Source organism: Phyllostomus discolor, chromosome 3, assembly GCF_004126475.2.
Source record: "Phyllostomus discolor isolate MPI-MPIP mPhyDis1 chromosome 3, mPhyDis1.pri.v3, whole genome shotgun sequence".
NCBI lineage: Eukaryota > Metazoa > Chordata > Mammalia > Chiroptera > Phyllostomidae > Phyllostomus > Phyllostomus discolor.
The window spans coordinates 151,052,821-151,067,107 of NC_040905.2; the positions used below are offsets into that span (position 1 = coordinate 151,052,821).

The following is a 14,287-nucleotide window of genomic DNA, read 5'->3' on the forward strand; positions in this document are numbered from 1 at the left end:
AAACAAAAAATAAAGTATTTGGAAGACAATCTAAACTGACTACCACAGCCTTCAACAATGAAAAAAGTATCAACTCATCTGATTTCCAAAGTTACCACCTTCTATACTTAAATTTCAACAACAAAAAACACAAGGCATAAAAAGAATCAGGATACTTCAAGAATACATAAATTAACAGAAAAAATTTCTGGGAAACAGCAGTATCAACTTTATTTTTTAAGTATATTCTATTGATTATGCAATTACAGTTTTCCAATTATTTTCTCCCTTTTATACCCCCTCCACCCTGTATCCCCCAACCCTCCAGCATTGCTCAGTTCATGTCCATGGGTTGAACATACAAGTTCTTTCACATCTGTTTCCTATATCATGCTTAACATCTCCCTGTATATTTTACGCCTATCAACCATGCTTCTTATTCCCTGTACCTTTCCTCCCATTCTCCCCTTCCCCCTCCCCACTGAAAACCCTCCATGTGATCTCCATTTCTGTGATTCTGTTCCTGTTCTAGTTGTTTGCTGAGCTTTTGGTCTTTGTTTTTTAGGTTCAGTTGTTGATAGTTGTGAGTTTGTTGTCATTTTACTGTTAAGATAATTGTTGATCTTCTATTTCTTAGACAAGTCCCTTTAACATTTCATATAATAAGGGCTTGGTAATGATGAACTCCTTTAATTTTACCTTATCTTGGAAGCACTTTACCTGCCCTTCCATTCTAAATGAGAGCTTTGCTGGTAATCTTGGATGTAGGTCCTTGTCTTTCATGACTTTAAATACTTCTTCCCAGCCCCTTCTTGCCTGCAAGGTTTCTTTTGAGAAATCAGCTGATAGTCTTATGGGCACTCCTTTGTAGGTAACTGTCTCCTTATCTCTTGTTGCTTTTAAGATTCTCTACTTCTCCTTACCATTGGGTGACTTAATTATGATGTGCCTTTCTGTGTTCCTCCCTGAGTCCAACTTCTTTGGAACTCTCTGGGCTTCCTGGAGCCTCTGGAAGTCTATTTCCTTTTCCAGATTGGGGAAGTTCTCCTTCATTATTTGTTCAAATAAGTTTACCACTCTTGCTCTTCCTCTTCTCCTTCCAGCGCTCCCATGATTTGGATGTTGAAACACTCAAAGTAATCCCAGAGGTTCCTAAGCCTCTTCTCATTTTTTTTGAATTCTTGTTTCTTCCTTCTGTTCTGGTTGAATGTTTATTTCTTCCTTTTGTTCCAAATTGTTGATTTGAGTCCTAGTTTCCTTCCCTTCACTGTTGGTTCCCTGTATATTTTTATTTATTTCACTTTGTATAGCCTTCATTTCTTCCTTCATTTTGCTCCCAAACTCAATCATTGCTGTGAGCACCCTGATTACCAGTGTTTTGAACTCTGTATCTGACAGGTTGTGTATCTCCTCATCATGTAGTTATTTTTCTGGAGTTTTGATTTGTTCTTTCATTTGGGCCATATTTCTTTGTCTTGGTGCACCTGTTATGTTGCAAGGGGTGGAGCCTTAGCTATTTGCTAGGGTGGGCCAACCTTCTTTGCTGTGTTGTGGTGCTGTCTGTGGAGGAGTGTCCTGAGAGGGAACACCACCACTCACTCGCTCTGTTCTAGCCCCACTTTTTATCACTTCTCCCACTTCCCACAAGCAGATTGTGCCCTTTCACGTGCTGATTCCTGGGTCAGTGGGTTTGTGTGAGTTCTTGGATCCCGTAGGTCTCTCCAACAAACTCTCTTGTGGGGCTGAGAGTTTCTCCCGCCATTGCAACCCCCATAGGATTTTACATCTAGAGGTTTTGAGTCTTTAGTTTCTCTTCAGCCAGCACCTGCCTCCCCGACAGGGTCCTCTGCCTTGCTGCAGGTTGTCTGCCCCTCCAACTGACCTGCATGAATGCTTCTTTAACTCCTTGGTTGTCAGAGTTACACTCAGTTTGATTTTCTAGCAGTTCTGGTTGTTTACTGTTTTTAAAATGGTTGTTATCCTTCTTTTGGTTGTGCAAAGAAGCAAAGCATTTCTACCTATGACTCCATCTTGGCCAGAACTCAGTATCAACTTTATAACAACCGTCTTAAATATACTCAAAGCGCTAAAGAAAATGATGAAAAAGGAATTAAAGGAAATCAAGAAAACAGTGTATAAACTTTAAAAAAACAAAATAGAAATTATAAAAAAGAACCAAATGCCAGAGATAAAAAGCAAAATAACAAAAATTAACAATTCACTAGATGGTTCAACAAGCAATATAAGAAGACAGAAGAAAGAACCAGCAAACTAGAAGATATAACAAGTTACATTATTGAATCTGAGCAGAACAAACATGAAGAAAAATGAGCAGAGACTATGGAAACAGTGGCACTTTTAAGCAAACCAACATACACATTACAGGAGTTTCAAAAGGAAATGAGAGAAAAGAGCACAGAAATAAGATTTAAAAAAAACAATGGCCAGACACTTCCCAATTTTGATGAGAGATATGCATCTAAAAATTTAAAGATCTCAACAAGCTCCAGGTAAGATCAATAGAAAGACAATTGAAGACACCATAATCAAACTTTGAAATTCAGCTAAAAGCAAAGAAAGTGTTGAAGCAACAACAGAAAGTGCCATGTTATAGTCAAGAAATCATTAATGAGAGATTTATAGGTGATTTATCATAAGAAATCATGAAAGCCAGAAGGCAATAAGGTTGCATATTTAAAGAATAAAATAAAAGAATTGTTGACACTGAATTTTATACCCAGCAAAATTGTCATTCAAAATTTAGAGTGTAAGGTATTCACAGATAAGCAAAAACTGAGTGAGTTATTACTGGATCTGTGCTATGAGAAAGCTAATCATTCAGATTGAAATAAAAGGATGCAAGAGAGTAACTGAAAGCCCTATGAAGAAATAGAATCTCTATTACAGGTCAATGTGTGGGCAAATATAAAAGCCAATATTATTGCATGCTGGTTTGTAGCTCTACTTTTCATTTCCTACATGATGTCACTAACAAGAACATAAAATTACAAATCTAAGCTATACAGCACACAACCATAAAAGTTTAACTTGTGATAAAAATAACATAAAGGAAAAGCAATATTGGAGTAAAATTGAGTATGCTACAGAAGATAAATTGGTATCAATTTAAATTATATAGATGTAAGTTTAGCCTGATAAATGTAACCCCCATGCTAACCACAAAAATTTATATTAATAAAATATAAACCAAAGTGAGAAGAAAATAAGGTGGTGCTATAAATATTCAACTGAATGCAAAGGAAGAAATAGTGAAAATCAGACAGAAAAAATCTATCAGACTTAGAGCAAACATATTAAAAACTGGCAGAAGTTAGTCTCTCCTTACCAGTAATTATTTAAATGTACAAAGATTAAGCACTTCAATAAAAAGGAGTAGATTAATAAAGAATAAAGAAAATATACAACTGTATATTTAAAACAGACTAATTTTAGATAAAAACAGATTGAAAATTAAAAGGAAGGAAAAATATACAGGAAAGGGAAAAAGTAGGCTTACAGTTGTTCATGTAGAAAGTAATATAATAATTATTAAATAACAGTATAAGAAGAAACTATTTTGCATACAAATGTAAACCTACTTTTGCCATACTCTGTATTACATGAAAGTAACAACCCAATAAAGAGCTGAGATGGATATAATAATATTGAACAAAATAGATTGTTACAAGAGACAAAAGAGAACATTATATTTTAAGGAATCAATTCATCAAGATACAATTACTATAAACATACATGCACCAAACAACTGAGCCCTAAATTTATATATAAAGTAAGCAATTATAGAATTGAAGGAGAAAATAGACAGTTCCACAATAATAGTTGTAGGCACTCCATTTTAAATAATTATTAAAACATTTCAACATAATGTCAAATAAGAATATAGAGGGCCTGATCACCAAGATAATGAAGTTCAACTAACAGATATACATAAAACAAAACACTGCACTCCCAAAAAGAAGAATACACATTTTTCTCAAGTACACATGGCACATTTCCCATATTAAACCATAAATTAGTCCATAAAACAGCTCCCAATAAATTTTTAGAGGAGGAAAGGGAGGGAGAGAAACATCAGTGGGTGGTTACCTCTTGCATGTCCCCTACTGGGGACTTGGCCCATAACCCAGATATATGCCCTGACTGGCAATTGAACTGGTAACCCTTTGTTTCACAGATGGGTTCTTAGTCCACTGAGCCACACCATCCAGGACCTAATAAATTTAAAAACATTAAAATCATACTAAGGAGCTTCTCAAACCACAATGGAATGGAGCTAAAACTTAGAAACAGAAAAAAAACCTGAAATTTTAAAAATATGTGGTAATCAAAACACACACTCTTAAACAACTAATAAGTCTAAGAACAAATCACAAGAGAATTATAAAATATTCAGAGGTGAATGAAAACAAAAATACAACATATCAAAAACTTATAGGATATAGCAAAGGCAGTGCTCAAAGAGAAATTTATAGCTTAGCTATAAATGCCAACATCAAAAAGAAGATATATATTAAATCAATCATCTAATTTTAAATATTGAAGAAACACAAAAGGAATAACAAAGTAAATTCCAAGGGACAAAATAATAAAGAGTAGTGTGGAAATTTTTTTAAAAGAAAATAGCAAAACAATAGAGGGAAGCAATAGTTGATTCTTTAAAAAGAGCAACAAAATTAACAAATCTTCACAAAGACTGACAATGAAAAAGAACAGATTAAATAAATAAAAATCCAAAAATGATACTACTACTAACCATAGAGAAAAAGGATTATTAAAAATACTATAAACAATTGCATATTAGAAAATTAAATAACCTTCATAAAATGAACAAATTCCTAGAAACACATTTTCCCTAAACTAACTCAAAAAATAAGAAAATCTCAATAGACCTATAATAAGTGAGAGCTTTAATTAGTCATCAAAACTTCCCAACATAGGCCCTGGCCAGTACAGCTCAGTTGGTTAGAGCATCTTCCTGTAGAGCGAAGGGTTGTGGGTTCAATTCCCAGTGAAGGCACATACCTGGGTTATGGATTCAATCTCTGGTCAGAGCACATTTTGAAAACAAATGATCAATGTTTCTTTCATGTCAATGTTTCTCTCCCTCTCTCTTCCCCTCTCTCTAAGATCAATAAGCATGTCCTCAGATAAGGAAAAAAAAAACCTCCCAAAATAGAATATTTCATGACCAGATGGTCATGTAATTCTACCAAATGTTTTTAAAAAATTAATACCAGTCCTTGTCAAACTCTTCCAAAGAATATAAGAGGCAATGCTTTCTAACTCATTCTGTAGGGCCAGCATTATCCTGATAACAAAACCAGACAATGATATTCCAGCAAGCAGAGGTTAGTTTAACATTCAAAATCAATCAAATAATGTAATTCACCATATCAACAGAATAAAAGATAAAAACCATATGATCATTTCCATAGATGTGGGAAAAGCATTAGCCAAAGTACAACACCCTTTTGTGATTAAAAAAAAAAATCCTATCAACAAGCGAGGAACACAAAACAACTTTCTCAATCTGATAAAAGTGCACCAACAAAAAACTCAACTAATATACTCAAAGGTCAAAAAGTGAATCCTTTCTCTCTGAGATCAGAAATAAAACATATATGTCCACTATCTCCTTTTCTATTCAACTTTGTACTAAAAGTTTTAGCAAGGGCAACACACAATAAAATGAGATTTAAAAGCATCCAGATTAAAAAAGAATACTAAACATTTCTTCTTGAAGATGACATGATCTTACACACAGAACATCTTAAGGAATCAATCTGTTCAACAAGTTCATAGGTTAGATGATAAATATATAAAAATTAACTGTGTATCATACATTAAAAGTGCACCATCTTTTAAAAATTAAGAAATAATTGCATTTAGAATAGCAATAAAATTATTAAATATTTGCATTTAGAATAGCAATAAAAATTATTAAATATTTAGGAATACATCCCCCAAAGTAGTGCCAAGTTTTATTCCAAAAATACAAAACACTGTTGAAAGCAATTAAAGACCTAAATTAATGAAACATCCCATGTTTATTGATCAGAATATATGATATGGTTGACGGTAATACTCCCAAAATTGATATTCTGATTCAATGCAATCCTTAACAAAATAATCTCAGCTTGCTTTTTTTGCAAGAAATAAAAGAGCTGACTCTAAAATTCATATAGAAATACAAGACACCCAAAATAGACAATCCTGAAAAATAAGAATAAATGTGTAGGGTAAACACATCCCAATATCAAAACTTGCTATAAACCTATAATAATCAAGAGAATGTGGCAGAGACACTGGAGTAAATGTATAGTTCAAAGGAACAAAATTTAATTCCAGAAATAAACCCTTATGTTTAGAGTCGACTGATATTCAATAAAAATGCCAAGACAATTCAGTGGTAGAACAATGGTCTTTCACCAAATGGTGCTGGAACAAATGAATAACACATGTAAAAGAATGAATTTGGATTCCTATCAAACATCATATTCAAAAATCATATCAAAACGGATCAAAGGACTAAATATAAGATATAAAACTATTAGAAGAAAACATAAGTGTCCATCCTCACCATCTTAAACTACGTAATAGTTTTTCTGATATGACACAGAAAGCACAGGCATCAAAAAGTAGATAAATTCAATGTCATCAAAATGTAAAACATTTGTTTCCCAAATAATGCCATTACAGAAGAAAAAAAACATCTAAGACAACTGAAGAAAATAGTTTTAAAATTTACAACTAAAAAGAGACTTATATACAGAATATAAGCAAAAGAAATGAATACACATTTCTTCAAAGATATACAAATAGCCAATAACACCTGAAAAGACTGTCAACATCATCAGCCACCAAGGAAATATAAATCAAAACCCAAGAAGAAACCACTTTGCATCCACACGAATAGCTATAATTAAAAAGGCAGACAAGTCAACAAGTGTTGACAAGGACAGAGAAATCACAACCCTCATATGCTGCTGTCCAGTATGTACAATGGTTCAGTTGCTTTTTTAACGTTAGTATTAATAAAAATTCTAATTAACAACAACTGCCAATAATGTGCATAATGTTAATAACAGGTGGATACAGTTTGAAGTAATGAGATTGGGAAGACACTACTTCCTTTCTACTCCAAGAATTTCAAGAAACAGTTCATATGCTATGTCTTTTTAAAAACAAGCTTAAAAATCTCCTGAACCCTGAAACTATCAACAATACACAAATCCTTATCATTATTTTGGTGCAGCTGCTTTTGAAAACAATCAGACATTTCCTCAAACACTTAAGGACAGAGTTACACTACGACCCAGTAATCTCACTTCTTACTATATACCTAAGGAAAATGAAGATACACAAGTATGTGTACATATATATATACACACACAAAATCTTATACACAAATGTTCATAGCAGCATTACTCATAACACAAATGTCCATATACTGTTGATAAATAAAATGTAGGACATGTATGAAATGGAATATTAATCAACAATAAAAAGAAATCAAGCACTAATACAGTACCTGATACAACAAGGAAAAGTCCTGGAAACATTATTCTAGGTCAGGCACAAAAGACCCTAAACTATAATTTCAATTATATTAAATATTTAGAATAGACAACTCTATAGTGAAAGAAAGTAGATTAGTGGTTATATACCAAATCTTAGTGGAGCTAAGGGTAAATGAGGAATGATTGGTTAAGGTTACAGGGTTTCTTTTGGGGATGATGAAAATGACTTCAAAGTAATTGTGGTAATAGTTGCTCAACTATGCATAAACTAAAACCACTGAACTGTACACTTTCAATAGATTAAATACAATATATGTAAATTATATGCTAATTAATATTTTAGAGAAGAAAGAATCAAAGTTTTCTTATTGACACAACATAATTATATGATTTAGGAAAATGTACAAATTATTAGAACTAAGACATTTGGCAAAAACTGTTGAAAAGAAGCTTAAACTTCCAGCCAAGATGTAGGTGGTAAGCAGATAGGCTATGCTTCCTTGTACAACCAAAAGAAAGATAACGAACAATTTAAAAACAAAAAACAACCAGGACTGCTAGAAAATCGAACTGTACGGAAGTCCAACAACCATGGAGTTAAAAAAGAAACATTCATCCAGACTGGTAGGAGAGGTGGCGACAGGAAGCCAGGGCAGAGAGGACATGTGGCAAGGTGGCAGCTAGCAAAAAGGGCAGGTAAGGTGGCAGTTTGCGGAAAGGCAGTCCCACGTATGTGTGCAAATAAAATGGGGAGGGGAACTGGGGAACAAGACAGACTGTGCAACCCAGGGTTCCAGCACAGGGAAATAAAGCCTCAAAACCTCTGGCTATAAAAACCTGTGGGGGTTGAGGTGGTGAGAGAAACACCCAGTCTCACAGAAGAGTCCAATGGAGGCACCCAACATACATAAGCCCACCCACCCACATGGGAATCAGCACCATAAGGGTGCAATTCACTTGTGGGTAGCAGGGAAGTGACTGAAAGCAGGATGACAGCTGGGCAAGTGGCATTGTGCCCTCTATGATCACTCCCCGACATACATCACCACACCAGAGTGAAGTAGGTTGCCCTATTCTGGTAAATACCTAAGGCTCTGCCCCTTACAACATAACAGGTGCACTGAGACAAAGACATATGGCCCAAATGAAAGAATAAATTAAAACTCCAGAAAAAACCTAAGCGACGAGGAAATAGCCAACCTATCAGAAGCAGAGTTCAAAACACTGGCAATCAGGAAGCTCACAGAAATGATTGAGTACGGGAACAAAATAAAGGAAGAAGTGAAGGCTATACAAAATGAAATAAAAAATATACAGGGGACTAACAGTGAAGGAAAGGAAACTGGGACTCAAATCAGCAATTTGGAACAGAAGGAAGAAATATACATTCAACCAGAACAGAATGAAGAAACAAGAATTCAAAAAAATGAGGAAAGGCTCAGGGAACTCTAAGACAGCTTTAAACATTATAACACCTGAATCATAGGAGTGTCAGAAGAAGAGTAAGAGCTTATTTTCAAATGGAAAACTTATTTGAAAAAATAATGAAAGAAAACTTCCCCAACCTGGTGAGGGAAATAGACATGCAAATCCAGGAAACTCAGAGAGTCCCAAACAAGTTGGACCCAAGGAGGAACACACCAAGGCACATCATAATTAAATTACTCAAGATTAAAGATAAGTAGAGAATCTTAAAAGCATCAAGAAAAAAGGAGAGTTACCTACAAAAGAGTGCCCAAAAGACTATCTCAAAAGAAACCTTATGGGCAAGAAGGGGCTGGAAAGGAGTATTTGAAGTCATGAAAGGCAAGGACCTGCATCCAAGATTACTCTATCCAGTGGGGAGGGGGAAGGGAGAGAGTAGGGGAAAGGATACAGAGAATAAGAATAATTGGTAGGCACAAAATGGACAGGAGAAGGTTAAGAACAGTATAGGAAGTAGAGAAGCCAAAGAACTTATATGTACAATCCACAGACATGAACTAAGTGGGCAGGCATGCTGGAGGGTGGGAGGCAGGGTGGAAGGGGAGAAAGGGGAGAAAAATGGGACAACTATAATAGCATAATAAAAAAATACTTTAAAAATGAATAAAAGAAAAGAAGCTCAAGACAAAAAAAATCAGTAATATACCTGCATTCCAGAATTAATCAATTAAAACTATAATTAAATATATTATTTACCATAACACAATGTCTTTTCTAATAACTTAGTAGCTAGGAATAAATCTAATAAAAGTAGATAATACTATTTTAACAAATTTACAAAACCTTATTTGATATTCATAAATAGTAGGATCACAATTCTTCCAAAATTATTTCATAAATTAAGTATAGGTTTAACCTGATTTCTAAAAGAATTTTTCAATAAAACTAATAAAATGATTCTTAAATATTAAAATATAGTGAAGAGGCACATATAAGGCTCATGATTTACAAAAAGAAGAACAAAGAAATAGACTTTTCTAACAAATAATGGGTTAAATTATAAAACTGCAATACCTAAAATCATAAATATAATAGGAAGCCCAAAACAAACCAAAAGACATGAAATTTGGAGATTGTATCACAAATAAAAAAACTATTGAGTAAATGATACAGAACACCATACCCAAAAATGAATTCTATATAAAGATTTTGGGATAGGAAAACCTTTAGCATACATGACTCTTAAAGCAAAACATTAGAGAAGAAAATAATAAAATTGTCAAAATTCATAAACTTTTGAAAGTCCAATTCACCTTATTCAAGATTGATAAAACAGAAGGTATTGGTAATATATATAAGAAAGCATTATTATCCAGAATAAAGTATGCCTGCAAATTAATGAGATGCCTATGAACTAAAGTATGCCTACAAATACCCCCCCACAAAAGAAGTCACAGAACAAAAAATCACAGCAATCACAGAATGGACTACATCAAAGGCAAATAAGGAAATGAACATTATCATTAAACAATCATGTATTAATACCTATAGGTAACACAAGGAAGCACCATTTACCCTTATTATACTACCAAAATGCTTAAAGACTGTAGGGAAGCAGAACTAATACAAGCATCAGAATTCAATTCTCCAAATGGCTCAGTCATTTCTCTAATTTGCACCAAAGGATTTCATGTATTTCCTTAAAAATCTGCAATGAATTGAATCAGCCACTCAGAAAGACACATCATTTCTCCTCTAATTTAAATTATCACACACACGTGAGTACAGACATACACACTTTCCTATACTTACTAGCTATATATGCACATATATACATATACTCACATTATATACTTTTCAATAATCTTTTAATCCACACCCAAGGATATGTTCACTGGTCTTAAAGAGAAAGGAAGAAAAAAGAGAAGGAGAGAGAGAAATATTGATGTGAGAGAGAAACATTGATCAGTTGCTGACCAGGCATCGAACCCTCAACCCAGGCAAGTGCCCCAACCAGAAATTGAACCAGCAGCGTTTTTGGTGTATGGGATGACACTCTGGTCAACTGAGCTACCCAGCTGGGTCTTATGTTATATATTCTTTTTATATATGCATACATAAAATGACTATCATATTTTTACTAGCACAAAAATCCATTTCTGGCCTTTTCAACATCTATGGAAAATAGAAACCTGAAATTTGATGGACAAAAACTGAACAAAAACACTCCCAAGACAGAGAAAGTTACTAAAAAAGTATTATTTTGAAAAACACTGACCAAAAGAGTATAAAAATATTATAGAAGTTGATTGCACTTTTATATTCTATGAAATAAAATTTTACTATGAATAGGTTCTCTTAAGCCAAAGAAAACACCACCCTCAAAGTACACATTAGTATTTTTTAACTGTCTTGTGTTTTTTCAACATTCTTATTTTTTAAGGCCTTGAAAATAGTCTTAAAACTATATAACAATGAATTCTAGCTGTATTTATAAATTTAAACCCTAACTGAAAAGAGTGAAAACTCATGATTCCAAATGTTTTTTAACATGTTTTATTTCAAAATGCAATTTCCTTTATTTTTTAATGATTACATTTTAGATAACTATTTGAAGTCGGTTTCCTGCTTTGAAACATCAATTTTTTAAAAGCTGCGGGTCTTAAGTGAAGGAATATAAATTAATGCTAGTCCCCACTGGTGGATTTGAATATATAACTTATTATTTAAAGAAAACAACATGTAATAAGGGTTGTATAAGAAATTGGATTCAAAATAAGCGCGTGGATTCCATTCTCAATGCATACCTTTAGTTTTGCATCAGTGCTATATTTTTCTTTTCTCCAATGTGCTTCCTGTTTCTTCAGTTTCTCCAGGTCATTTACCAGGTCAGTGCAGCGGGTACTTAACTTCTCATTTTCCTCTTCCAGATTTTTTATAAGCAGTCTGTTTTGCTCTTCCTTATTCTGTACACTCTCTTTCGTGTCCTGCAGAACAGTACCACAGGGCCAATAACAAACAAAAAAATGGTGAGAACTAATTAACAAATATAAACTGCAGTTTTACCCTCATAGCAGCTTCTATATTTGATAGCCAAGGTCACCTGTATATTTTTATTGGCCTCTTTTCATGCAGGTGGATGGGTCATATTTTTTCACTGGATGACAGCTTTGATGAGTACACATTTGCAAAGAGCCCATTAATTGATCAAGCTGCCTTTGATGCTGTCCCCAGCTATTTTTGAGACCCACACAGACATATCCTCCCAGACCTAGGTTTTATCAATTAATAATGCCAGTCCCATCAGAATCTAATTACAAGAAGCCACATATTCACACTCCTACTTTCTTAGCTCCATTTCCATCATTAACTATTTATCTGAAAGTTATAAAGCTTGGAGTATTAGCTTTAAAGCATCTTTCTCAGAGTTTTCTCATGTGAAAAATCTGTGGTACAGCAAGGCCTAAGGCAATTTTTCCTCCAAGCTTGTCACTTTCTGTGCCACAAAAGCTGACAAAGCTTAAAGTAGGACTTCAAAGCAAATAACACTGTAAAACTATGTTCAACTCACACACCTTAACTTCTTGCCTTTTATCTTTAAATTTCTTCTGCAAGTCGCAGAATTCTTTCCTTAAGAAAGCATTTTCTTCATCTACTGCAATCTTTCGTTTTACAAGGTCATTTATGTCCCGTTTTAATCCCAATTCTCTCTACAAAAATAAATAAATAAGTTATTGGTGAGCTAGTATTTCTAGGAAATACTCATTTTATTTAGAAAGATTCAGATCTTGATTAAAATATGAGGATTAACTAGCTTTCATAATAACAATGCTCATTTCCTTCTTGTTGGTATGTCCATAACTTTTTAAGTAAACTGTGCAAGTGTGATACCTAGTTATTAGTTGAAGATGAAGAATACCTAAAAACTGGATATCAAATAGTAAGCCACATTTAGAAAGCAAGTATTTGGGATTTAGGTGTGTAATAAGAGAAAAACAAAATTTTATGAAACATTCTATCTAATTAAGGAAAACTAATATTAGCTACAATAATATTACACTTTTGAGGTATCATTTAAAAGAAATATTTTTTAGGGAAACAACTACAGCTTTTTAAGGCATTAGTAATTTTAAAGAATAAAAAATAGCAAGTTCATTTTTGTACCAAAAATATCTTGCTCCACTGAAAGAACATTCAGAATAGTATAATACCACAATTTTTAACTGAATATTCTTCTTATCTGCCAGAAAAACCTAAATACCTAAATAATATCTAATTGAAGGAGGTACCCATGACTCAATCCTTAGTTTCTCACTCCTCTCATTATAGCTTTTCCCTCAGAAAATGCACCCACTCTCCTAGTTTATGGTCTCATCTTTGTCTAGACATCACCCATAATCTAGCCCTGACTCTCCCAATCTCCAATCCCACATTTCCAACTTTCTATGCAAACTTCAACTTGGATTATCATCTGCCACCTAAAATTAACATGATAAAACTGAAATCCATATTCTGATGCTATCTCTCTCTTAAACTTCTTCAACTTTTGTCAACCCATCCATTTTTTTCAACTGAAAATTATTAAGACTGCTATTATTAAAAGTATTATCTGGCATACACACTTTTTAAAAGCCTCCTAACCATCCTTAACAGCATCCTTCCCTCAAGCCCCATTTGCCTGTCCAGCCAAGAATCAGACACTTCAGATATAAACACACTGTTTTCTTATTAAGTAATATACTCAGTAGAATCTACCCCTGAACTTTATTCCATCTCTGATCTATCACTGATGTTCATCTAATCATTAAATGTCTTTATTTTGTATTCTCATATTTACTTCTAATAAATATTCCCCAAAAGCGTTGAGGATGAACTTAAAGATTCAGAGATAGGGTAAAAAACAGAGAAACACACTGATTTTAAAGAATAAAATGAGTGTATCTTCTATATCCTGATTTCTTAAAGCCATAATGTTAATTGATTTTATTTTACTTCTACTTAATATTTTATTTTTTCATTTTTTATTGTTGTTCAAGTACAGTTTTCTGCCTTTTCCCCCCACCCCAACTCTCTTCATCTCCCTCCCATTCTCCCCCCTGCTGTTATTGTCCTTGTGTCCTTTATAATTGGTTCCTGCACACACTTCACCCTTTTCCCCTGAAATTCCCTCCCCTCTTCCCTCTTGTCATGGTCAGCCTGTTTTCTATTTCAGTGTCTTTGGTTATATTTTGCTTGTTTCTTTGTTTTGTTGATTAGGTTCCTGTTAAAGGTGAGATCACATGGTATTTGTCTTTCATCACCTGGCTTATTTTATTCGCCATAATGCTTTCCAGTTCCATCCA

At 33.7% G+C, this 14,287-nt stretch overlaps 1 protein-coding gene across 1 annotated transcript in view; it reads right to left on the reverse strand.

Annotated features, from left to right (window-relative positions):
• Positions 1 to 14,287, reverse strand: part of CNTLN (centlein) — a 307,559-nt gene that overhangs the window by 213,242 nt on the left and 80,030 nt on the right. Inside the window, 2 exon segments of the mRNA XM_036021559.1 lie at positions 11,753 to 11,932; positions 12,521 to 12,655. Coding sequence (XP_035877452.1) covers positions 11,753 to 11,932; positions 12,521 to 12,655 — 315 coding nt within the window.